The 27,307-nt window shown below is 45.9% G+C and overlaps 1 protein-coding gene across 1 annotated transcript in view; it reads right to left on the minus strand.

Moving 5' to 3' along the window:
* Positions 1-1,360: 1,360 nt before the first annotated feature.
* The window catches only part of LOC147605736 (uncharacterized), a 69,902-nt gene continuing 43,955 nt past the window's right edge, over positions 1,361-27,307 (minus strand). The window contains exons 4-14 of the mRNA XM_086793419.1: positions 19,872-20,028; positions 19,642-19,727; positions 19,213-19,303; positions 18,996-19,115; positions 3,946-4,047; positions 3,760-3,867; positions 3,386-3,450; positions 3,178-3,295; positions 2,908-3,081; positions 2,633-2,700; positions 1,361-2,551 (exon numbers count right to left, since the gene is read on the minus strand). Coding sequence (XP_086649545.1) covers positions 1,867-2,551; positions 2,633-2,700; positions 2,908-3,081; positions 3,178-3,295; positions 3,386-3,450; positions 3,760-3,867; positions 3,946-4,047; positions 18,996-19,115; positions 19,213-19,303; positions 19,642-19,727; positions 19,872-20,028 — 1,774 coding nt within the window. The 3' untranslated portion in view covers positions 1,361-1,866. The remainder of the gene's footprint in view (positions 2,552-2,632; positions 2,701-2,907; positions 3,082-3,177; positions 3,296-3,385; positions 3,451-3,759; positions 3,868-3,945; positions 4,048-18,995; positions 19,116-19,212; positions 19,304-19,641; positions 19,728-19,871; positions 20,029-27,307) is intronic.

The following is a 27,307-nucleotide window of genomic DNA, read 5'->3' on the forward strand; positions in this document are numbered from 1 at the left end:
ATGGCTACCATTTCCACTTTCAATGCACTCACCTCCTCCTTGAGTGCCGTGTTCTCTTGTTCGAGGTTCGTGACCCGTGCTTCGAGAGCTATGATGTGCTTGTGTAGTTTGTTTTCCACCTCATTGAGGTTGGAATCGGATGTCTTCTTGTTCTCCTTGATTAATGCCTTCATTGCCATCTCGAGGGCCTCGAGTTTCTCTTGGAGACTCGGGGCCATTCCTCCAAATCACTCTGCAGTCCTTCCCACAGGCAGGGAGGAGAGAGAGAGAGAGAGAGAGAGAGTTATGTTGCTGCCTTGGGGGCCTGAGCAAGGGTTGGTGGGAAAAGGGGGGCAAAGTGGCGAACTGGGGAAAAGGCGGGCAGAGAGGCAGCGAACTGGCAAACTGGCAAACTGGGGGAAAAGCGGGCAGAGAGGCGGGCAAAGTGGCGAACTGGGGAAAAGGCGGGCAGAGAGGCAGCGAACTGGCGAACTGGGGGAAAAGCGGACAGAGAGGCGGACAGAGAGGCAGCGAACTGGCGAACTGGGGAAAAGGCGGGCAGAGAGAGAGAGAGAGAGGGTGCATGAAAACCTTCGTCACCAAGAAGAAAATCTAAACGGGGAGAAGAGCCGACAATGTAACTAAAGCTAACAAAAGCCCAAGACTCAACCGGGCTCTATCTCTCCCTCCACAAAACGCAAAATATGCCCCAACCATTTGACATTAAGCACATGGTAAGACTGCTTTATATATTCCAATGCCATCTTATAAAAGATAAGGACCATTCAAGCAAGTGAGATGTATGTTAACATTATGTATTCCTTTATTTTGGATGTAAGTGAAGAGTGTGACCTGAAGAGCAGGGATGTGTTAAGAGAAAAATGTCAAAGTGCAAACATGATTGGATTGTGATTAGAAACTGTTCTATTCCAACTCCGCTTAAGCCTTGAAGTATGGCGTGTGAAAATCTCTTTTTGGGATTGTTATTGGATGTCCTCAAGCAAGTCTAAGGATTTCACCTCTCATTGGGAGGCATGTTCCCTTTCATGAAGATGATGATAGCATGCTTTTTACGTACAGTGAATCTTCTTTGACATTTTTTTACTTACATAGTGGAGTCTTAACCAGTAGGTGTGTTTCAAAAAATGAGATGGAAGCATTGCCAACAATGTTCTTTATCATTAGTTGTTCTAGAGATGAGAGTGTTATGTGCCAACAGGACGCTTGGATAATTATTTTAGTTAGTTGCATATGACCTTGAGTTTGTAGTCCAAAGGTACAGACAATACTATCACATGCCAGGATCTTTACAAATCCTGCTAGGAAAAAATACTCAAGATACTCAACCTTGTGAAAACATCAAAGAAGTACTCGGTTATAAAACCGGATAATCATAGGACTTTGATTAGGAATACCAGTTACACTCCCAACTTTAACCTTTTACATTGGCTAAGTGAAAAGAAAAAAAAAATTAGCACTGTCCCCGTCCATACTGGGCAGGGGTTGTGTAGAGGATCTGAGGGGCACGTAGGTGATATCACCCTTTCACCATGGGGGTTTTGTCTTTAAAGCCCCTTAAACAAATACTTGCAACCAATGAGCTCCCCCAAATTGCCTCACTATTCATTATTTTATTAGAGTTCACTGGTAAAACACCAATAGAAAAGAAAGCATGCAAGATACATATTGGACGGTATAAGGAACATGATCATATGGCATGGAAGTACACCCCATTATAAAGAGCACTTTTTTTTTTTGGCCTACATCATTGAGTTGCAGCTATGTCACACCTGCCCTCCTCCAAAATGGTGAGACACTTAGAAGCTGAAGATGAAGACCAAGTCCTTCCCAGAACGGGCAGCTAAGAAATAATTGCACTGGAAACTCTCAGGCAATGCTAGAGCTTGCGGCTTTTGTTGTCACTTTAACAGGAAAATTGTCAGCATGAACTGCAGCTTTGGGAGTGGATGCATCTTCCCCGTTACTCAATCCATTTTTCTTATTATTGCTGGCTTGGTTCTTTTCAGTCCATCTCAAAAGCTCAGACCTGGCTTCCACAAAAGACAGTGGAGGTCGAGGGAGAAGTGTCCATGAAGTCTCATCCAATTTGGCAGTTGCGAGGGCTGAATCTTCTGGTTTCAAAATAGAGTCCCGTTTATCAAGGCCAATAGCAGCACCACCTGCTCCTCCTAGCATTTCACCCTTTTGTATCAGATGTCCTGCCGGCTTGTATGTCCCCGAACTCGTGCGCAAGGGTAATGTATTATTGCTTGCTGGCCTTGCTGTTGACTTGGATGTCAATGTTGAGATATTCCCATTGCTTGCACTACTGCCAGCAGATTGCCCAAAAGGAGAGCTTGATCGGAGCATGCTTTTGTATGTTGTACATGATAATGCACCGTTCAAGCTAGCTGATGCAGAGAATGATGGCCCCACATGATTTGACGTTCCTCTGCTCGTGGAATCAGAGCTCGACAGAAAAGATAGGCTTGGTCTCAGCATGTAGCGAGAAGATACAGTAGCAGCGCCTAATCTACCCAGCTGAGCCTCTGTCAACTGTTGATTCAACCACCTGCAATAACATATATCTTGCCAACTTAACCTATGTCAATGTTAGGTTTCTTTTTTTACCAAAATAGCAGATAAGACTCACTGGATCATTTGTTGATTGGATTGCTGAAGCTCTTGAGACTCGTTTAGCTTAGATTTTAGCTCTTCAACCTGCAGAAAGCCTTGTTTAGTAGTAGGAGCCATAATTAAGTCTCTAAGATGCCATTGAAGCTTGTGTCCATTGCAGATATAACAACAGTAGATACCCACAAGAAAGCAGGCACATAGTGGGATGAAGTATGACTTTGAGTAGACATGTCCAGCAAAGGTTAAACAACAGTGAAACGGGAGATTTCGAAAAACAATTTTAGACCCAACCTTTTTCTTGAGGGAGTCATTATCATCCTTCACTAGTGCGATTTCTTGCTTAAATGTGTTGTTTTCTTGCAATGTTCTGTCTATGGCTGTTTGGCGCTCAAGAAGAAGGTTGTCTTGCTGAGATGCCATTTGTCCTTTGAGCTTCACTTTGGCCTTGCAAGTACGCAGCTCAGCCTGCATTACAATCACTTGTTCAGGGTCTTGTAGGGAGATCAAACCCAAGCATTGAGAGCTTTGAAGCATAAAAAGACATGGGAACAGAAGACATACTTGAAGTTTTTCAATAGATTGGTGACATTTGTTAAGTTCATCCTCATTAGTTTTACTTTTCTCTTCAGCTCGATCTGCTGCAGCTTGAGTATCTTTAAAGGAAAGCTCAATTGAGGCTCTGCAAGCCAATTCAAAAGAACAGCCAAACCGATTTGTCACGGAACTCTTCAACATCGGTTCAATATGATAGTTTTGATGATATTCTTACCTCTGAGAAGTCTGTGTCTCAAGCTGCTTTTGTAAGCTTGTGACCAACTCAGTTTTATCTTGAACCTGATGTATATCTTTCATTAGCATAATTCTGATAATCGATAGTGCTACTGACACTTAAATAAAGAAACTAATGGCCCAACGGACACGTAGCCCAGCGGTGCAGGTTCAGAACTCGGATGGGGAAGGTCGTAATTTCAATCCCCGCTGGCCATCCGTTGGTATTGTGGCCACGACCACAAGTTCTAATCGCCTTCAGGTGGGCATGCATAACGGCCTCTGGGCAGGCAACTATTATCATGACTACAGGTGGATCTACTCAAGGGAAAAAAAAAATGTAAAGAAACTAATGTTCGAAACAATAGAGCTTACTTCCTGATTCAGTGCACCAAGACGAACAAGATGCTGATTGAGTGCCTTCAAAGCTTCTTGTTTGTCAGCACCCAAGTTCTGGTTCTCTATTCGCAACCTCTCACATTCCTGAGACCCAGTTGCAAACATCAGAGGCAATGTGCTGGTAATGCTTGAAAGGTGCACTAAAATGTCTGGGTTTTCTACCTGAATCTTTTCCTCTAGGTCGTTCTCTGAAGTTGCTAGACGTGTACCAACTTCAGCTATCTTCACTTCTAAAGCATGTTTGCTATCCAGCAAAGTCCTTACCTGCATGTTCAAAGTCCACATCATAAGATCCAGCAGACCATCTTATTGAGATAGCATGTGCACTGCAAATCGAGCTAAACACAAAAGACTAAAACAACTTATCAGGTGAAGTCTAGGCAAATAGAGGGTAGCCTAAAATTTTAACTTCTTGCATCTCTTTTACATGTTGAATTGAAAGAAACTAAATACAGCCATTTTATATATATCTTCCCCCACAGTAATGGCCACTACCACTTTCCATGTTTCCTTGAACAATGACAACCTGATAAAGCTGTCCATCAAAAAGTATATGCTTTCTAGTCGCCATTTCTAAAGACATCCAAATGAGGATAGTTTCTAAGAAGCCTCAGTTCAAAGCAAAAGAAAAGAATGAAGAACCACTGTGAGAATTAGACTTGATCTGGGATCTTTTGGGAGCATGCAGATGAGAAAGAAAGAAATAAAGTTATATTAAAAGACCCCAAGGGTGATGCCGCAGAGCTTTTCAGAGGGCTTGATCTATCTTATCCCCAAGGGGGAGGGAGTATCAGATGACATTCGGCATTGGAGGCCTATTACGATCCTCAATACTGTCTACAAGGTCTTAGCAAAGGCCTTGAGTTTGAGGATCCAGCCCTTCCTGGGGGAGTTGATTCATGCTACTCAGACAGGATTTGTCAAGGAGCGCAGTATCCTTGACAACATCTTTACTTTCTGGGAGGCGACGGCCCGAGCTAGATTTCTTGGCGAGGACTTGGTCGTGATGCTTCTCGATTTTGAGAAGGCATACGATAGAGTTGATTGGGGATTCTTAGAGGGCACTATGCTTCGCCTGGGCTTTGAGCCAGGATGGATCAGAGGGGTGGCAGCTTTGTATTCCACAGCTCGCAGCCAGGTGCTGATTGCAGGAGGACGGGGGCCGAGTTTTGAGCTGACCAGATCAGTCCGTCAGGGGTGTCCTCTCGCCCCTTTCCTTTTTCTCTTCTTTGCGGAGGCTATGAGTATGTATTTGACGGCAGAGGAGGTTGGTTTGAGAGGACTTCAGCTCCCAGTCCGGGGGGAGGATTTGCTTGATGCTGAGTTTGCAGACGACACGGGCTTATTTCTGCATGGCCAAGAGGCCAATCTTATGCGGGCTGAGCAGTCACTCCAGGTTTTTAGTGCAGCTTCGGGAGCATTGATCAATTGGCGCAAGACAGTGGCCTTTTGGATCAGTAGTGCTCCCACTCCGGCATGGAGCCCGGACCCCGGTTTTAGATGGATTCCTCCAAGCACAGCAGTGCGGTATTTGGGATGCCAGATTGGCCTCGATTTGTCACCTGAGCAGCAGATTGCCCCGCTTCTTCTGAGCATTCGGAAGAAGCTATTGTATTGGAGTACAGCTCGACTATCCTTGGCTGGGAGGGTGGTGGTGGCAAATCAGGTGCTGTTAGCGACCAGGTGGTACATTACGTCTTGCTGGATCTTCTCGAGCTCTTGCATCAGCCAGGTACAGAGGCTGATCAGGAACTTTCTGTGGTCTGGGTGGGACGGTCAGCCAGCTCGGGCAAAGGTTGCATGGGCAGTTATTACACTTCCGCTGGCTCAGGGCGGTTTGGGTATTATAGATCCAGTCGATCAGAGTAGAGCCTTATTGGGGAAGCTTATTGTTCGGGGGTTGCTTCCAGGCGCTGAGCCTTGGAAAGAGCTCCTCTTGCAGCGACTGCAGGCTCGGGTGCCCCCTGCAGGGGGTACTTGGGCACCAGAGATTCGCTGGATCTTCATAGAGATGAGGAGGACAGGCCTCAGTAGAGGATGGGAGGACAGATTTGCTTTGAGTATCCTGAGAGCTTGGGAGCTGCTGAGACCGGGGCTCTCTCAGCGGCCTCCTTCTTGTGTTGAGGAGCGGGCCAGGCAGCCGCTCATCTGGAGCCCAGCGGTTCGTACGGAGCAGGGTCATATGCTGGGTTCTCGGCCTCGTCTAGCCTGGGGACCTTTAGCGGCAAGCCCAGCTCGTAGTTTTGGAGACTGGCAGGCTTTCTGCAGTCTACCAGAGGAGATCCAGGTGGAGAGGCTGAGTCACTTCAGAGGGGGGTTGATTATGAGGGATGATATTCAGGAGGCACTTACAGAGGAGTGGTTCACACCTCTCGAGCCAATGGCCCCACGGTGGATGGGAGCCTTTACGCAGTTGGAGATCCTGATTGCTGTCAGAGCTAGCACTGAGGATGGCAGATGCCTCTACTATGAGATTCAGGATGAGGGTAGACTACAGAGAGTGGAGGTGGAGTCGCCTTTGGTTGCAGAGTGCACCTTCCAGAGGATTCGGGTAGTGGCTGCCGCTTCTCGGAAGTGGCATATTGACCCCGACCCTGCTGATGTGCTCCCGAATTGGCGCTTATGGGCATATGCAGCGCGCCCCTTGGCCCGGCTACAGTGGGACCCCGGGGAGTACGAGTGGCATGATCCTTATGCATCCCTTGAGGCCACAGAGATCACCTTTTTCCAGTATACTGTTCGGCTGGGACGGCATATTTTGACGGCGAGGAGGACGGTTTCTCCAGCGGCAGCGGGGCATTGGCGATTGCATGGACTCTCACAGGAGTTCCTGGAGGATTTCTGGGCTCGGCTCTGGGCTAGTCGGCAGGCCCGCAGGATCTCGGCTTTTCAGTGGCTGGTCGCCCACAGGGGCTCAGCAATTGGCACTTGGCTTGTTTACAGCGGTCTTCCGGCGGCCTGCGTCCGATGCGGCCGCCCTATGGAGACACAGAGACATTGCCTTTGGGACTGCCCTCAGGCACAGCAGATTTGGCTGCGGATACTGCGTATTCTGGCCCCCCTCTCTCCAGAGGGTATGTTTACGTGGGGTGCCGCTGCTTGGTCGACTTCGTCAGGGCCTGCTATGGGCTATGAGATGGAGCAGGGCAGTCAGGCCATCAGATTTATTAGGGGCCAGCCTCGCCTGGTTCCGGCACCGGATTTCTCATCCGCCAGCTGGACACAGGAGAGGGATTTACGATGGGAGCTCCTCAGCAACCTCACCATCTGGTTCACCTGGAGGGCCCGGTGCTTTACGGCCTTTGAGGGGAGATTAGAGCCACCAGCAGAGACTGTTCGGGGGATTTGGCAGGAGTTGATCCACACCCTGCGAGGACAGTACGACCGCATCCGGGGAGACTCGGATGAGGCGATCTTACGGCGCCAGGCCTTTCACACCACTTGGCGCTGTGGCTCGTTCTACACCTTACACACGGGATGCCCCCGTTGGCACTACAGGCCACCTGTTTGGCTCTTCCCCCCCCCTATTGTATGATCTAGCCGCTCAGTTTTTTATACTGATGCTTGTATTTTGCAGCACCTAGGGAGAGTCTCCCGGGCTGCCATGGTACACTTTATGTCGGGTTTGTCTGTCACGATACTCTAGAATCTTTTCAGGTTCATGTGGTATCTTTGGTGGCTCTATCAAGTCCACCAAAATCTCTGGAGAAACTGCGTTCTCTAACCCGTGAACTGATTTCTTCAGTTTACTGACATGGAAGACATGATGGACTTAAGAACTCTCCGGTAACTCAAGTTTATATGCTACGTCCCCAATCTTCTTAAGGATTTTAAAAGGACCACAATATCTCGGAGAAAGTTTATCACACTTTCCCGTTTTCATGGTTTCTGACTGCGCAGGAACCTTGAGGAATACAAAGTCACCTTCTGCAAAGGTCACCTTTCTACGTCCTTTATCCGCATAAGTTTTAGCGCGATCCTGAGCGCTACGAATGCTCTCACGTGCGGCTCTGAGCATATCATTCATATCTTTAAGGAAATCCTTGACAGATTGAATTTTCTCCTTTTCTAGACCTACAGCCATCGGAGATCTCGGCTGGAATCCATACATTAACATGAATGGTGTAAATTCAATCGCTGAGTGTTTGGAGCTGTTATAGGCAAACTCCAATAAGAGCAAGTACTCTTCCCAATTAGATTGCTTCTTACTAACATAAGAACGCAACATATCCTCTAGAATTTGGTTAACTCTTTCAGTTTGACCATCAGACTCCGGATGATCTGCCGTACTCATACTCAGAGTAGTATCCAACTTTTTGAAGACTTCTCTCCAAAAATGACTGTTGAACTTTCTATCTCTATCCAACACTATATCTGCGGGCAGGCCATATAGCTTGTAGAGATGTTCAATAAAGAGTTTTGCCAACTCTGGCGTTTTAACAGTTTTCTTCGTGGCGATAAACTTTGCCATTTTAGTTAACCTGTCCCACTACCACCCACACCGAGTCATTCCCTCGACTCGTCTTGGGTAAACGGGTAATGAAATCCATGGAAATGCTTTCCCATTCCCTTGAGGAATCTCCAGCGGATGGAGTAGTCCTCCAACCTTAAGACGTTCATGTTTATTGACCTGGCACTTATTGCATTTCAGCACATAAGTCTAGACGTCCTTAAACAAACTAGGCCAATAAAACTGTCTTTTTACTAGTGCATAGGTCTTCTAAATCCCAGGATGACCCGCACTTGGACTATCATGACTTTCTTTAAGAATTTGGGCCCGAAAGTCACCAATAGTTGGTACACATACTCTACCCTTGTAGAGTAAGTACCCGTCGCGTCAATGGAGTAATTAGCATATTTCTCCCCCCGACGAAGTTTATCACTCCCCTTTGAAGCCGTGGCAATCAAAGGTGATGAAGGACCTACGTTAGAGCTCTCCGGCTCCAAACTATACCCAAAAGACACGGCTAGTCTCTCCGGACTAACTCTCGCTTCCCTTCCCGTTGCACCTTCGGCCAGTCTCTCCGAACTAGCAATACGTGCCAACGAGGGAGGTGGTCGCGTCTGTGAAGAAGTGCGTACGCGTACAGCACGCCAGACCTCTGTAAAAGATGAATCGTGCTCACATAAACCACGTAGAGACTCCAAGAAATCATTCTTGAAGACTGTGAAACTAGGTTCATTAATCTGTGGCATGCGACTAAGTGCATCTGCCACCACGTTATACTTACCTTTCTGGTAACGTATCTGAAGGTCAAACTCCTGTAGAATCTCTGTCCACCGAGCTTTTCTTCCCTTCAGTTCATTTTGACTTGAAAGCCATTTCAGACTTTCATGGTCCGTCCGGACCTCGAAAGTAGCACCATATAAATAGTGTCTCCACTTTTTCAGTGCATGAACGATCGCTAGTAACTCTCGCTCCTAAGCCGAGTAGTTACGCTGCGCACGGTCTAACTTTTTACTCTCAAATGCAATTGGGCGTCCCCTTTGCATAAGTACGACCCCAATGGCCTCATTACTAGCGTCTGTTTCCAAAACAAACGGCTCATTTGGATCGACAATAGTCAAAATAGGTGCAGCTGCTGCTACGGTCACCTTGAGCTTATCAAAGCTCTTCTGTTGGGCTTCCCCCCAACTAATGTTTTTAGTTTTTGACCGTAACGGGTCAGTCACATCGGGACTGCGATCTTCACGTAGTCCTTCACATACTGTCGGTAGAACCCCGACATGCCAAGAAAAATCTGCAGTTCCTCGAGATTCTTCGACGCTGGCTATTTAAGAATAGCCTCTACTTTTTTTGGCTCCATCCACGTACCATCGGCGGATATAATGTGACCAAGGTAGTGAATTTCTGTTTCAAAAAATTCACATTTGCTCGTCTTTGCAAATAGTTTGTGCTCTCGCAACAACTCGAACACTAGACGCAAATGCTCTATGTGTTCTTTCTGTGTCTTACTGTACACAAGAATATCATCTAGGAAAACTACTACGAATTTTCCCAGATATGGACGTAAAATACTATCCATCAGCGTCATAAACGTCGCTGGAGCATTGGTTAGCCCAAATGGCATAACCAAAAACTCAAAATGCCCGAAATGGGTCCTAAATGCTGTCTTCGCAACATCTTGTTTAATTCTAACCTGATGATATCCTAATCTCAGGTCTATTTTTATAAAGTATCTAGATCCATAGAGTTGATCAAACAACTCATCCATGCGTGGCATCGGATACTTGTTCTTAATCGTTATCTGATTAAGAGCCCTATAGTCTATGCACATCCGCATAGATCCGTCTTTCTTCTTTACCAGAAGAATAGGCGATGCCCACGGACTTGAATTAGGCCGAATGAAACCTTTGTTCAAATATTCCGTCAATTGTTTTTCCACCTCCTGTGCCTCGGAGTGGCTTAATCTATAAGCAGGTTTTGCTTATAGGTTTTGATCCTGGCATAACTTCGATGCCATGGTCTACTTCTCTAGATGGTAGTAAACCATCTGGTAAATCATCAGAAAAGACATCCTGAAATTCCTCTAATAAATTCATTAAAGTATCTACGTAATTTTTCTTTAATGTCTCTTTCACCTTGGATTTTTTCTTGTTTGAATCGCATGCATGCCAAACAGGGTTTTCAAACAGTGGGTCTCGTCCAAGGCTATTTTGTTTTCCTTGTTTGTCTACGCAAACATCATTTACAGTTTCATCTACGGAAACAGAATTTAAAAGAGGGTAACAAGCATATACCTTTGCTATCTGGTCTCTGCGGACCGCTGTACACAGCTCCATGGAGGAAATAAGTGGTGTGGCGGGGACATTACGGTCGCCCTGCAGGGTAATGACTCTACCTCCGTGCTCAAAACATAGCGTATTATGTAAGTAATTCCGAGCTAGTAGACTAGGGCCCAAGCCATACAGCCACTCCCTGCCTAGATATACGTCTGCTCTGGCTAAGTGCATGACCTGAAAGTCAAGCGGAGCCTCGTAGTCCTGCATAGATAATGAGACCCCCAATACTACGGTATTCCATACCGTGTTGTCATGTCTGTTGGCTAGGCCAACAGTATACTCATGATCACTCCGGGTCTCAGTCAACCCCAACTTCTTGACTAACGAGTAGTTCAAGAAGTTGTGGCTAGCTCCATCATCAATAAAAACTGTGACTCTACGGCCATCTATGGTGCCATACAAATTTGAACTGTTTGCATTCAAATAAGATTGCGTATATTCCCTTGACCCCTACGCACGTACACAAGCACGCGTACGTTATGGCGGCATGGCCACGAGTGCGCTACGGCACAAATACAAGCAGATAGGTAAATATGCTCTACGACGCAGTTGCACAGATGAATGTGTTATGGCACAAACTAATTTGTAAACGGAAGGGCACTATGGCACCGCCGTCAAATGGGGGTGCTCTACGGCACCACTGAGATGCATGCGACATGGCGCATGGGTTTTCATGGTTCAGCTTGGCCTATCTCCGTCATAGACGAAACACATTGTGGATGGAACATCCAATAGGCGTGGGCTATCCAATGGAAGCAAACCGAGTGTGCTACGACACTGCATGAGCATCAATGCTCGACTACGCACACAGCTTTGCAGCCCACAATCATTAAGGGCAACGCTATCCAAGCTCGTCTATTATGCTCTGCTGCAAACACACCACCCCACACAGTTGCGCACTTGTGCTGGGTATAGCTTCCCCTCTTCTTCTTGTGCTATTTGACCATGGATTCTCTGCATCTCCAGCAGCTTCCCCTCTCTGCATCACTACGGCAGAGAAGCCAAGGGAGAGATCGATTAGCCTTTGTGTGTGCGATTTATGCACTGACCTGCTCGTCATCGCTGCCCAAAAACGCTGCTAAGGCAATTATGGCCTTTGGTGTGAGTTGGTGGGCTGCGCCACCATATAGACGCACACAACGCCTTCTTCTCAGAAGAGGAGTTGTGTGTATGCTCCACACACACACACACTCACTCACACACACACACTAATCCATGCCCTATGTTGTCTTCTTTCCAAAGGGCTTCCATGTGTGACTGTCGCACACACAAACAAGCTATCTACTCCTTGGCCCAAAAGACCAAGTATTTGGTGCATACACACCAACTTCTTTGCCTCAAGCAATACATATCTTGCTAACATGACATTATCTTCCTCTAATGCAAGAAATTGAATCCAAGAAAGATAGATAATACTCCACACACTCTTATCTCCTTCTTCTTGCTTCTTACACACAAAAAACAAGATAAAGAATGTGTTAAAAAAATGAAATCAAAAGACGTAGCTCTTATGATTCCGGAGAAAATTCCTGCACGAGAAGCAAAACAAAGCAAATCGTCACCGCTCTGATACCAGTGTTAGATCGCTGTAACACCACTACGGGCACCACAGGAGGCGACGGCCTCTGGCTCACCACCCAGCCATAGAGGAAGAATGAGGATTGCCCCTCATCCCCCAGGCTATATAGTGTGTGGCCTGCCGTCCACACTAGCCTGGCCGCCCATGACTCTGCATGGGCGTCCTCTCCCACTGAACCCCGGATGGCCACGTCCTCGGCGCTCTGGCTGAGGCGTTGACGCTGAAGCCCCATCTGGCCATCCGGTCTGCCGTCGCCACAGGCGTTACAGCCTACGTGACATTACCCCCCACTTAAGAAGATCAAAAGACTTAGCTCTTATGATTCCGGAGAAAATTCCTGCGCGAGAAGCAAAACAAAGCAAATCGTCACCGCTCTGATACCAGTGTTAGATCGCTGTAACACCACTACGGGCGTTACCACAGGAGGGGACGGCCTCTGGCTCACCACCCAGCCATAGAGGAAGAATGAGGATTGCCCCTCATCCCCCACGCTATATAGTGTGTGGCCTGCCGTCCACACTAGCCTGGCCGCCCATGACTCCGCATGGGCGTCCTCTCCCACTGAACCCCGGATGGCCACGTCCTTGGCCATCCGGTCTGCCGTCGGTCACACAGGCGTTACAGCCTACGTGACACTACAGGATGGGGAAATTTAGTGCGCTGAAACTCATGTGCTCTGTCCAGTGTAGATTCAGATCCTGAACATTGACGATCCGATCTGAGGAACTGCAAGATGAGTGAGGAGGCATCAAGCTCCGGCAAGTGCCAAGTGTCCTTGTCTCAAATAAGAGCAGCTCCTCCCACATAGCACACTCCAACCCCTTCATTGCGGAGCCTCTAGTGCCACATCTGCGGCCCTCCTCATACTCTATATGTTAAAGTCACCTCCCATGTACCAGCAGTCTGCAAGGGGTAGACCCTAGCACAGCTGAATCCAAAAATCTGTGCGGTACAATCTGCTGAACTGAGTGCTTGCGCTGCTGCCGTCTTCTGCTGAACTCGCCTCCTGCTTTGTCTTCGCTTCCCCTTGTTCTTACGCCTCTGCCCATTGTGATTCCGCTGCCCCCCCTTCTGTTTCCGCCCTTGCCTCTGCTCCCGCTGCCCCCCATTGTGCTCCCGTTGCCCCCCCTCTTCTCCCGCTTCAGCTCCCTCTGCTCCTGCTCCACCCCCTTTTTCAGCTTCCGCCCCTGCTTCTGCTCCTGCTGCCCCCCCCTTCTTCTCCCGCCTCTGCTGCTTCTGCTTCCGCTGTCCCCCCCACTCTTCTCCCATTTTTTCCTTTGCCGTCTCTGTCCCTCCTGCTCCTGTTGCCCCCCTTCTGCTCCCACCCTTGCTGCCCTCCGCCTGCATTCGCCCTGCTGCTCCCACTTGCTTCCACCCCCACCGCTTCCTCTTCCTTGCTCTCAGCCGCCTCTTCCCCTCCACCGCCTCTTTCATTCAGCAGCAATTTTTTATTTGGATTCAAGTCGGCCGCACTCTGTCGATTGGCTCTATGGCTTCTGCCCCACAACCAATCTTTCGTCCACCCCACCAGCCGGGAGAATCATTAATTTTTCGCAAGACAAGCTCCCTTCTCTTCAGCACGATATTGACATTGAGGTCCAAACCAGCCTTGTTTTGTAAGAGTTTATGGTTCCCATCCCTCTCGTTCGTAGGCTCGTGAATGGCGGCCCTTCCAGGCTCTCCCGTCTCAACATCCGCGACCGTTACCGCCACTTCTGATGGTGTACCCCGGGTCCTTGTGCTTGTTCATGATCCAATGATTTCTGACGACCATATTATGCTTCAGAGACCTGACGGCTCTCATTTCTGCCAATGGATGGAGATTGCAGGCAAACTTGACCAGTGTGTGTCGGATTTGTCGTCGACAGGGCCACATTCCTAGAGATTGTCCCAGATTTGTCGTCGAGACAGGGCCACATTCCTAGAGATTGTCCCAGATCGAGGGGCCATGCTAGGAGGCGGCGTGGTCCCACCCATCAAATGCCTTCTACAGTTGCCCAGACTCCAATTGATCCTATGCCACAACAGACCACACAGTGTTGGGTTGTGGTCAGGGATGGCAGGCACCCTCGGACCCCCGTACCTGCCCCTTCACCCGCACCCTAGTGGAGCACCCCAACCCTTATGCATCTCTTGCCTCTTAGGATGTTGATCCTTCTTTGGAGGATGAGGCTCTGCAAGCACAGGATTTGGATCCCTCACAAGAGGATGCTGCATTACAGTTACAGGATGATTGTACCCTTGAGGATGATGTTGTGTAGTCGCATTGTCATGGTACCTCTCCAATTTTATTTTATTTTTTCAGAAAGGAGACTTCTATTAAGTATGAAAAATTTTACAAAATGGAGATTTCACACCAAGCAAGGTGGAGATCTCAACCAATCAGGAGCCCTGTGCTGCCAATAGGGTCCCAAATGAGAGGATGTGAAAAAGATACCAATGTCCCACTCTCTCATAAACTGGCCGCGCTTCCTCTCCGCAGCCCTCGAAGATCCCTGGATTCTGGCCCAGGTACCTCTCCAATTTTGAGGACCAACCCTGGCTTTTCCAGGGAGTGGGAAGGAGAGCTAAGGTTTACATCGTCACATTTTTCCTCCCTTACCTATGCGAGATGTACTTCCGTCTCTAAAGGGAGTCCTTCGTCGCCCACAAGATCTAGTCGTTCCTACTCTGAGTCCTTATAAGGATTGTCTCTTGGAACATTCAAGGTCTTGGGGGCTTCTTTCCGCGTCAGCGGAAACAAACTGTCAAAACTCAGCTTCATTGTGTAGTTACAGGTGAACCTATGGATGTATTGCTCTTGCAAGAGCATAAATGGATGCTAGCCAGTGTGGGAGATCCGGCAAGCTTCTCTCGGGACACACCTTTTGGTCACCAGCTATTGGTACCAAAGGTGGTGTCTGTATCTCTGTTTTGGCTTCGATCTTGCTTTGCATCATAGGACATGGTGTCATTTTGCCTACGAGAGCACAGTGGATCCTCCTTATGCAGGGTACTACACGCATTGTAATTCTCAACCTCTATGCTGCTAACCATAGAGGTCAGAGGATTGTCTTCTGGAAATCTCTCACTACGCTGATACCTCTTGCCAACCAATGGATTATTGGTGGGGATTTTAACATGGTTGAGATGCCAATGGATAAAAGAGGTGGACATGAGGGCTTGGTGCACCCTCTTGAAAGAGCGTCTTGGGAGAGGTGTATACTCTCCATTCATGGCAGAGATAGTTGGCATGAGGATGACATTTCAAGGAGACCATCCACTCTTCTTTATTCATGGTCCAACAGGAGAAGGGATGCACGATGTATTTATGCACGGTTAGACAAATTTTATGTGGATGATTGGGCAGGGCATACTTTTATTGCTACAAGCACCTCTAAATCGGATCATTGCCCAGTAGTTTTATGCATTAGAGATCCGAGTCACCATGGATCAGCACCCCATGTACGCATCCCTGATCATTTGTTCTCATATGCAGAGTTATTACGTCGTATGCTTGGTATTTGGAGATCTCATGATTTCTCGTAGGCCTCGCAAAGTTTGGCCTCTGCTCTTTGTGATATTAGTGACTTTTATCACACATGTGCCTTGTCTAAGAGGTAAGAGGCCTTGGATTTAGCAAGGGCTATTAGACATAGACTGGCTGCTTTACAGAAAGAGCATGAGAAACATCCTCATGCTCAATGGGTTGCAGATTCTTTATGTACTGTTAGGGCAGAACTTCATCACTCTCTTGAGCAACATGCGGAGTACCGTTACCATGCCCAAGAATCCTTTAGGACCTTAGACTCTTAAGGGTCTTCCAAGCAAGAACTATGTATGCACATCTCTCCCATCCTGACCGCTGCATGTAACGAGATGCACCAAGTGGCCAACCGGCCTCATCCTTGATGAACTCGTTCCACATGATAGGTTGTCAGTCAGCCTCATCCAAAGACCTAGGAAGCCTTTGTCGCAAAAATGGTCTCATGCTTCTCCATGCTCTGACAATGGCTACAATAAAAAGCCTTTAAAATACCATAAGGTTTTAAACCTTAGGAAATGGGGATAATGGGCAAGCTAACCGCCTTGTCAGAGGTCTACGTGGCTGACTATGGCATAACGGCATGGTGTAGCTAACGTCAAGGATGAAGTAAAAATATGGGCTATGTGTGGGCTTATGACCTCATAGTCAAATAAAAATGGGCAAGTGCGGCCGTGTGGGCAATAGACAGCCCACCGACTGCAGAAATGGTGCACGTAGCATGGCTGGTCATTGACAGGATACGAAGCCGTCAAGGCGCAGTACGACTACAAAGGAATGACCTGGTCCTTTCCAAAGTAGGCCTGAGTATGGGCTGGAAATGATCTTCCTGGCGTGGCACGACTAAACGGCATGGCAAAGGAGCCTTCTTGGGCAAGTTGATGGCACTACAGCATGGCAGCTGACAGCATATGAGACCTCGTTTAAGCAAAATCATGGCAGACTCATCGAGAAGCAATGGAGAGCAAAATGGGGATAATGGGCAAGCTACGGCCTTGTCAGAGGTCTACGTGGCTGACGACGGCATAACGGCATGGTGTAGCTGACATCAAGGATGAAGTCAAAAATATGGGCTGTGTGTGGGTTTATGACCTCATAGTCCAATAAAAATGGGCAAGTGTGGCCATGTGGGCAATAGACAGCCCACTGACTGCAGAAATGGTGCACGTAGAATGGCTACAGCATGGCAGCCAACGGCATATGAGACCTCGTTTAGGCAAAATCACGGCAGACTGATCGAGAAGTGATGGAGAGCAATAGCATGGCTGGCCACTTGGCAAGCTTGCCAAACCCTCACAATGCATTGTAATATTCCATGAAGTACACTATAAAAGGAGGTGTGAGGGAGGACGGAAGAGGGAAAAACGACTGGAATTGGGGGTAACTCTGCTATTTTCATTCATAGAGGTATTGCCCAGCATGGTTTATTGCAGGATGTCCCTCACTCTGATTATACACCCCCCCAGACAGAGAATTGACACTAGTTGGGAGATTGTTGCCAGTATTACAGCATGGCAGATCTAGAGAGCTAGAAGCACGGAGGTTATTGAGGGTGTCCACATTTTTGGGTCTCAATGCGTTAATACTATATGGGGTGATATCATCCATACTCTTATGGCTACTTGGGCTCGTATTCAAGGGTCCTCTCGTTCTACGTAGGCAAAGCGCGTTATATTTATGCGGGAGTGGGACCATGGCATTTTCTTTTCCTCTAGTCCCACAGGTCTTTCATGGCATCATGATGCTCCTCAATGGTTGAAATCACCTTACATATTGGGGTGATTCTATTCTTTTCCTGCTTATAATTGTGATTGTTGTATGTCTTTTTCATACTTAATAGAAGTCTCTTTCTAAAGAAAAAAAAATGTGATTCATGACACTCAAGACTAGGTTCCTCTCAGCCCGGTATATCTTCTTCCGTTGGTGCATTTTACAAGGATGAATTGGTCAGCTACAGAGATTTCTCCGCAACAACTTTCTTTGGTCAGGTTTGGATGGCATAGTAGATACACGAGCCAGAGTTTCATGGGAGATTTCGCCCCAGGCAAGGAGGGCTGAATATTATAGATCCAGATATCCAATGCTGAGCCTTGCTTTGCAAGAGGCTTTCTCCTAGGCACTGACCCATGGAAGAATTTTTTTCTTTCTCAAACCCCAAGATGTATGCCTCATGTGGGTGGAGACTGAATGCCAACATACGGACAGCAGCCTTCACAAGGCAGCCCAGTAGGGCACAGCAGCATCACCAATGCATAAGGGGGGAAAAAGGCAGAGAATGGTGGGCATGCATGACAGGCTGCACTGGTGCCTGCACATGGCATGCAACAGCAGGTTTGGCAGCACACGCAAAGGGCTCCAAGAGGTACTGCTCGGTAGAAGAGCGACCAGGAGAGTGGCGTATGTGAGTAGAACAAGCAGCGAGAATCGAGGACAAATGGGAAAATTGGGGGAATCGGGAGGTTTGACCATTGGGGGAAATTTTAATTTAGGGAAGAATCGGGGAAAGTTGGGCTAATTTGGTACAAGTACGGAACGTATGAGACTGCATGGAAAGGATCTTATGGTTCTGTACAAGTACGGAATGCAACTTGACCTTAGAGAGTGTTTAGGATGGTATTCCAAAGTCCATGCATTCCATCACGCTACTGGATAGCTCCAATGGCTCGGTCAAAATCTATGCGGACAAAGATTATCATTTGCATTGTCAAGATGGCATGCTCCCTTGGAATCAGGCCATATAGCAAGTAGTTCTTAATGCTTCCAGTTGCCCGATCAGGCTTTACATATGACCTTTGAGATGACATGATTGATTTGCTTAGCCACAATTTGGTACCACTTTCAACAATAAGCATTGAGACTGGCCACCTGTTTTTGAAATCAGTTTGCATGATGCATTTGGAGATAATCTCAATGAAACATCATTGAGACCATTATGCCTCCCTTTCTTACCTCAGAAATTATTGGCATAGAAGGGACAAAGAATCATTTAAGCCCAGTGTATACTTCACAGTCACTCTGTCCGCTGTTCACACAAGACCTTGAGCACCTTCACTGCTCTCCTTGCAGCGTTCTCCATATTGACCCTCTTTGCAGCCTTCTCTGTACCATCCTCTTTGTACGCTTGCACCCCTGAGCATTAAGCATTGTACCTTTTCGTCTGAAATGTCACTTTCTCAATTCGATTTCTCATGCCAATGCCTACTTTGCCACTCTCTGTATGCCTTTCAACTTCAAAGGTTGGCACTGAATACTCCCTTACTTAGAAAAACAGCTGTGGCAAATTATTACTAAAACTTTTGTTAAATCAGTGAGACCAAGTTTTCCCACCTGCTTGTCAAGTTCAAGAAAGCGGTCCTGTTGTGCTTCAGCCTGCTGCCGCAGGCAACTCTCTAGATCTGCCCGCTCTTTCGCAAATCTCTCTTTATGATCAGCATACTCCTGAATAGCCTGAGAGCATCAACCTCACTTAATTACCACAGGTCAACAAGAGAGAGTCCGAAGTTGATCACAAACTACACCAGAGATTTCACATTCAATCGCACACCTTCTCTTTCTCGTGTGCCATCTCCAAAGCGTATTCTGTTTTCAGTTGATTGATGGTTCGAGAGTTGTTCTCTCTCAGCTCAGAGAGTTCACTGCAATAGAAAATAGGCTGCCAATGTCTTAGGAGCTTATTGACCTGGGTACCTTAAGCCAGCATCCTAAGAAGTAAAATTTAAGATTTGTAAGAATCGGCATGAATGTGAAGAGAACCAGCAATATGGGCAAACTTTCAGGTATAAAGAGCCTGCACATATTCTGTTAATAGCTCTAAGAAACCTTGCAAGGCTGTACCATCACACAAATGCATGACCTACTTTCAATGGAGAGCCAAAGGCCAAAACTCCATTCTTTTGAACACATTTTTTGCATATCGTGAGCACCTATAGAGCCAAAATAGCAGAACACATTCAGAGCTACAGTGGTTGATTACCTACTCAGGTTACCATTGTCTCTTAGAGCCATTTCCAATGACATCAGTGTCCTCCGAAGCTTCTCATGCATATCTGTGTTGGCAGTCTGCCAAAACCCAACATCAAGTTGCTTTCTGAAATAAGTTGAGATCCAATATCATTATTGAGGTAGTTATACAAATTTGTTATTACATTTAACTACCTCATACGAATTGCATACACAAAGTATCCATGCAGGAAATCAATCCACCTTGAACTCTGCCAGCCGGCCAGCAAGGTAAGTTTTAATAGTGGAATCATTTCCCTGTCTGAAGCAGAGGGATAGATGGCTCAGATGCTTAAACTGATTAGCTTCAACGACACTAAACGTTGAGTCACCCGTTCGCACATGTAAAATTGCCTGAAACCTGCACACTCAATCATTGATTGCATCAGGCCCCAACAAAACATTTCGAAAGCAAAATATTAGTTACAGTTCTAGCCCATCATGACATTCAAGCATTGAAGCTTATCATTGAGCTCCTTTGACTCTGCTTCATTATTGTCCTCCTCAAGCTACTCATCCGACTATAATGCCACAAGTGAGTGTACTGCATGTATTCCCTCCAAGAGCCTTGTGGGCAGACTGAATCAAAGATCTGGGAGCAGAGGCTAATCCAGAAGGGAATGGGCCCCTTGCTTGAAATTTTTTGTTGAAATCATCAAGGGATTTCTATGGAGTGCAGCATGCACACTTGGGATGATCACTTTCAGGAAGGAGTTAGGTCAATTAATTTTCATTTCGTTATGGCCAAAGCCAGCTCTTGGCAGGAGCTCAAGAAGCACTGCATCTTCCTAGGAAGCCAAACAATAAAACTTACTAGTATTTGAAAGATTCTATTTTGCTACAGAAGGTTGTTTGGGATGCTTTGAGGCCATCTATGTTTGCAGATGTTTGTGTGTACAGCCCCAAACATCTCACAGTGGACTCTTAGCATGTACTTTAGAGACATAGAGGCTTTCAGCAAGGGAGCAAATTGAACCCTCAAGGGTGAAGGACATTTCCAAAAGAGGTTGTAGCCACCAAGGGTGCCCAGATTGGAGGAACTCCACTTTCAGGGTGCACACCAAATCAATGGAACTCCACTTTAGAGGAGAGTGGACTAGTGGAACTCCATTAGCCCCCAAAGGACTCCAACAATGTGATCATGCTATAGTTACTCAATTTGTTCAATTTGAGGCACATTTTCAATTAGCTAAAATCACAGATCCACAAGACAAAGTCCATGTGGCAACACCCCAACTGACTGGGGAAGCCGTCACTTCGTGGCAGCATTGGTCACAACTTCACATAGACCCCATCACATGCCGATTCCGTTTTCATTGGAACACCTTCGTGGCTGACCTCAAAGCCCGTTTTCTTCCCCCACAGTACATGATCAATCTTGAGGATGAGTTTTACAAACTCACTCAAGGTGGTCCCCTTGTTTTTACCTATTCCAATAAGGTCAACAGTTAGGCATATCAGAAGAAGATAAGCTAAAGCAGTTTATTCGAGGTTTAGACACGACCATTAGGTACCCATTGAGAAATTTTGAGCCTCAGACTTATGCACAGGCACTGACCCTCGCTCAGAATCAGGAGCTGATGATGAACGGAGGTAAGCCCAAGCAGGTACTATATACCCCAAAGCCCCAACAACAGTCATCTACCTAGCAATCATCTACCGAGGGTAAGGGGTTCGGATCTTCGAGGCCGACATTCAAAAAACGGCCTTTAGGACCGAGCATGGCCACTATGAATTTGTGGTGATGCCCTTTGGTCTCACCAATGCACCAACGACGTTCAACAAAATGATGTCTCGGGTTTTTCAGGATCTCATTAGCAAATGCGTCTTCATCTTCTTAGATGATATTCTTATCTTCTCAGGGGCTGCAGAGCAGCATGAGCGAAATGTGGCACAGGTTTTGCAACTCTTGCAAGCCAATGAGTTGTTTATCAATGCCAAGAAGAGTGAGTTTGGAGTACAAGAAATCCATTACTTGGGATACATCATAAGTTCTTCAGGTATTAGCCTCAACCCTGAAAAGGTACAAGCCATTATCAGTTGGACAAGGCTCTAGAGGCATTCCAAGCAATGAAGAAAGTTGCCTCTGAGTCTCCACTTTTGAAGTTGGCATCATGGGATGATCCTTTGGAGGTGATTACTGATGCCAGTAAACTTGCCATTGGAGCTGTTTTACAGCAAGATGATAGACCAGTGGCTTATTATAGCCGCAAGTTGAATAATGCCAAGAAGAATTATTCGATGTATGACAAAGAGCTCTTGGGGGTGATGACTGCTCTTAAATATTGGAAGCACTTCCTTTACGGGAGGGACTTCACAGTTAAGACAGATCACCAAGCACTTAAATGATTGCAAACCATGCCTAGTGCCCAATGGAGTGACAGGCAATCCAGATAGAGTCGATTGTTTCAACAATTTGAGGAAATGAGTGAACACGTCCCGAGCAAGAATAACCCCGTTGCTGTTGCTCTTAGTCGCAAGGGCACTATTCAAACATTGCAGGAGTCCATTGTGCTCGAAATTCAAGGCAAAGACTTAGACAGTATGAAGGCGCAGTATCCGGATTCGCAATTATTCGGGACTCAATATCATTTGGCCCTCAATTCAGAACCAAGCCATTACAGTATACAGGATGGTTGGTTGTTTTTCAAGAACCGTCTTTGTGTACTCAAAGAAAAGTGTCAAGTCCTTCTCCACGATGCCCATGATTCTCTTGTTGGGGGTCATAGGAGTGTCAACAATACCTTGGAGAAGTTAGAGAGGTCACTCTATTGGCCTAAGATGCGACCGGATGTCTCCAACCATACAAGATATGTCAAAAAGTGAAAGTTCCTCATACCAGACAGGCCAGGTTGTTTCAACCTTTGCCTATTCCTGAGGGACCCTTTCACGTCATTGGTATGGACTTCGTAGGCAAGATCTCTTCCCGCCTCAACTGGATCTAGAAACACACAGTGTATGACAATTGTTGATAGATTCAGTAAGTTCTGCAAGCTCATTTCATGCAAGCAAACAACCACAACCGAGGACATAGCTCGCTTATTCATTCGGTTTTGGTACCCCATTGGTGGTTCGCCACGAACTATCACACCAGATAGAGATCCAAAATTTACGTCCCATTTTTGGAGAGCATTGTTTGACAATTTTGGAACTAAGTACTAGTTGTCTAGCACATTTCATCCTCAAACAAATGGCCAAACAAAAATTTGCAATCAATTGGCCTTTGACGTTCTCAAATCATACTGCCATGACCAGCAATCGAACTGGGAACAATATCTTCCTTTGATTCAGGCAATCCTAAATGATACTCACTCATTGAGTATTGGTTGGACACCGTATGAGACAACATTTGGTCGCCAATTCTCATCTCTTTTGACGAGACAGGTGTCACCATCTCTTGAGGCCAATAAAACCATCGAGACATTCTCGGGAATCATGGAGTCAGTTAAGGAGCGCCTTGCCAAGGCTCAGGAAGCATATACCCGGCAAGCCAACAAATCCAGGTGGCAGATGTCAACTTTAAGGAAGGGGATTGGGTATATCTCCGCATCATGAAACAACGGCTAAAGCAAGTGGGCAAGCGTTGTCCCAAACTATCATTCCAAAGTTTCGGCCCATTTCTAGTCATTCAAAAGTTAAGTGATGTCTCTTTAAAGTTAAAGTTGCAGGAAAGTTGGACTATGCACAATGTCTTTCATGTTTCTTGGTTGAAGCCATATGTAGGTCCAGCATTGCAAGATATATCCAAAGAGCAACAACCAGATATGATAGCTTAGCATTAGATGCATGTAAAGCATTGTAAGTGCATTCACATAGAAGGGGGTCAGCCCTAAGGCCACCACCCCCAAGGCAGACCATACTTGGGCTAGGCCTTGCAAAAGCATCCAAGGGCTTTGCCAAGCAGTCAGCCGACAGCAGCCGACAGCTGTGCAACAGCCCGACCAGCATCTAATGGCCAACCGACAAGAGATAGAGAACCGACCAGCATTTAATGCGCTGTCCAACTGGCATTTTGCAATCGTGAAGGTCTTTTCTGCAACCGACTAGACATTTCTTAATCGTGGGACTGTTTGCATCAGCCGACAGCCTCCTAGGGGCAGCCGACTGCTGTTTGTGGAGGTATAAAAGGCATGGCCTCTTTCCCACAATATTCATTCAGGTATTCAGAAAGAACATTCAACAATAGCAATTCAGTAGTCCTGCTCATCTCTAGGCAACAAGGAAGATACTCTTCTATCTCAACCAACATATGTGCACTCCTACAGTCATCTGGACTTGCATCAGTAGCCAAGGAGAATCTTCAGCAGAGCCTCGGGATAGCTGGATACTCAGTCAACGTACTCTTCCTCGTCCTTGCGTTGGGCATTCATATCATTTGTACTCAACATTGTACATCATTTCTCCAAAGAATAATATAAGCAAATACTCCTTCTTGAGGGGGGGGGGGGAGGGGGCTTTAGTGGGTATTGGGACCCAATACTGTGTCGTCTTCTACATTCTCATTCTCTTCTCTCTCTACTCTCTAAAGTTGATGCTAAAGATTCTCACCACATGAAGGTATAAAGAAGGCCATGTTGTGCGTTATCACGATCAACCTCAGTGCATGTAACAGTTTCTTTTGGTGCTTGCACATAATGTAAGAGAGAGAAGTAGAGAGGCCTCCAATTTCCAACAGTTTGGTATCAAAGCCTTCCATGGACAATTGCCTTCACGATCCGAGGTAGCATACATGTATGTATATGCCGCGTAAATGCAGGCAAACCTAGAAGTCAGCATAGCGACATAAGTGTTGAAGCCTATTTCAAAACCCTCTGTTGTAAGCCACACAAGCAGTCAATCGTGGCATCATCACCTACATCTGTGAAGCAACCCACATCAACGGTAGAGTCTCTACGACCCCTCACATAACAAACAAAGCACTCATGTTGGGCATCACCGTGTGGCAGTTGAAGGCAAGCCAAGAAGACGATGCATCCCGCCAACATGGACAGACTTGCAGGGAACGAGAGAAAATGAGCCTTGATACCCAAGAAACAGTTTTTAAACCAAAAGCAAAAAGGGTGGCAATCTTCCATTGCTACCAATAAAGGCGTCCTTAAGCGATCACTAAAAGAATCTAAGCAGTCCATGAATCGGAAGATAAAAGCAAGTCCATGGTGTAAGACAATGCCATCATCGTCATCAGCAATCAATGCAAGTGACAGAGTTGCAAGCCAAAGCACATAGTAAAGAAGGTGAATTTTCACCTTAATGAAGCCGAAGCAAAGTTCAAACAAAGGGATTTCAAAGAGGTTCTCAAGGATCGAGTAAAGATTGAAGGCACACCTGAAGTCCAAGCCAAGGACAAAGATCCTCAAATGTCGACCTCATCCAACGAGGTGGTTACATGAAGACTCCTCCAACGAGAAAATGAAGATTCTTCCAAAAAGAAGAGAGAAAGACTTTTTCCAAACAAGGAGCGTTCTCAAAGAATGAAACTTGTGTTATATCCACTAGGACAAGATTAGTGCTAAGTTAGGTATGTGACAGAAACTAGAAAGTGTGCTAGTTTCCACAATGCCTAGCTTGAGCCCAAACTTGGTGCAAAGCACTCCAACATGGGGATGTAAGCATATCTAACAAAGTTTTTATTAAGGGAGGATGTAGAAAATCAAACTATGATCTGTATCATAGTTGTTTCCGTACGACGTACAACAGCATATCGTACGGAATGCCGTACGGTACGATACCGTATGGACTCATACAGATTTTTCCATGGAAAAAAATCCCAAATTTTTTTTCCCAAAAAAAAATATTTTTTTGGTAGGTAATGGTATTGTTTTTGCTTGTCTATGGTTGTTTGAGCTTCCTCTGTACTATGATGCTTCCCTCCTTTTTAAAATACTCCATATTTCAAATTGGAAATACCTAAGTTTATAAGTTTTTTTTTTTAACACCATATTTTATCGTACAAAAAGAAAAAAATTATACTATACAGTATTTTCCCGTACGGTATCGTACCTGACAACTATGATGTGTATGTACTGTTCAACTTTGTTAGAGTCTTACATTATGCATAGGGAACAACAGAGAAAAGATGAAAAAAAGAAGGCGTAATCATCTCATTGTTGACTGAAGAATACACAAATATGCTGATGAAGGTGGTTTGTGGTTATCACCCTTCACCTGAACACATAACATCTACACCCTTTCACATCACTCCACAGTCATGTACACTTGCACCTCTTCATATCCTTTACATCCATCAACAAATAAGACCTTAGACTTGGATTTCTTGAAATGTAAGGGAAGGTCTTATTGATGATGGGTATAAGAGTGAAAGACTAAGGTCTTATTGATGATGGGTGTAAGTTATATGAAGAGGTGCAAGTATGCACGAGTGTGGGGTGATGTGAAAGGATGTAGATGTTATATGTTCATGTGAAGAGTGATAACCACAAACCACCTCCATCTTCATCAATGTATTCGTGTATTTTTCACTCAATAATGAAATAATTACGTGTGCTTCTTTCTTTCATCTCATCTCCATTGTTCCGTGCACATAATGTAAGACTAAGAGAAGGAGAGGCTCCCATCTTCGAACATACCCATCATCAATAAGACCTTAGTCTTTTGCCCTTGTATTTCAATAAATCCAAGTCCACGAAAGTTGAACATTACACACTTTTTTTTTCAGTAAGGATATATTACTAGTGGTAAACCTCAATGTGAGGTGAAAACCCACAAAGAAATATGCATTGTACAATGATGAGTCCTAAAATGACCCATACTAGAGTTCCTCAGAAAAAGTCAAAGAAAAGAGAGAAAGTCTGCAAATCAACATCCTAGCTCACATAACAACAATGCAGTGTTTGTCGCAAGGAGAGCCTGACGAAGGAGAAGGTGTCTGATATATGCTGTCCAAACATGAATCGGTTCTGGCTGGTCCAAATTGTCCACAGAGCCCACAATCTTACCCAAGAGAAGAACGCAACATAAGGCGTTGAACATTACACACACATCACACTTTGATTTTCTACTCCCTCCCTTAATGAAAACTTTACTAGATATGCCTACACTCCCATGTTCGAGTGGTCTACACACCAAGTTTGTGTTGAAGCTAATCTTTGTGGAAACTAGCACACTTTCTAGTTTGTGTCACATACCTAGCTTAGCACCAATCTTGCCTTAGTGAAGAATATATCACAAGTTTCATCTTTCGGAGATACTCTTCTCCTCTGGAGAAGTTTTCGCCTCTTTCTTTTGAAAGAATCTTCATTTCCTCGTTGGAGGAGTCTTCATCTCGTTAGAGGAGGTCGGCATTTAAGAATCTTTCTCCTCAATTTGGTTGATCTTTGGCTTATGCTTCAGCTTCGCCTTCAACCTTTACTCGATCCTTGAGAACCTCTTTGTGCAATCCCCTTGATCGAACTTTGCCTTGACTTCATTAAGGTGAAAATTCACCTTCTTTACTCTGCACTTTAGCTTGCAACTTTGTCGTATGCATTGCTGACGATGACGATAGCATTGTCTTACACCATGGACTTGCTTTTGTCTTCCGATTCGTGAAAGATGAACTTACTTTGCATCCCGAATGGATGAGAATCCATGCATTCTTTTGATTTATCCATTAGCATGGAAACAAGCCCTTGAAGCTTCAA

The sequence above is a fragment of the Cibotium barometz genome, chromosome 59, assembly GCF_041138505.1.
Source record: "Cibotium barometz isolate CiBa-2024 chromosome 59, ASM4113850v1, whole genome shotgun sequence".
In the NCBI taxonomy this organism is placed as follows: domain Eukaryota; kingdom Viridiplantae; phylum Streptophyta; class Polypodiopsida; order Cyatheales; family Cibotiaceae; genus Cibotium; species Cibotium barometz.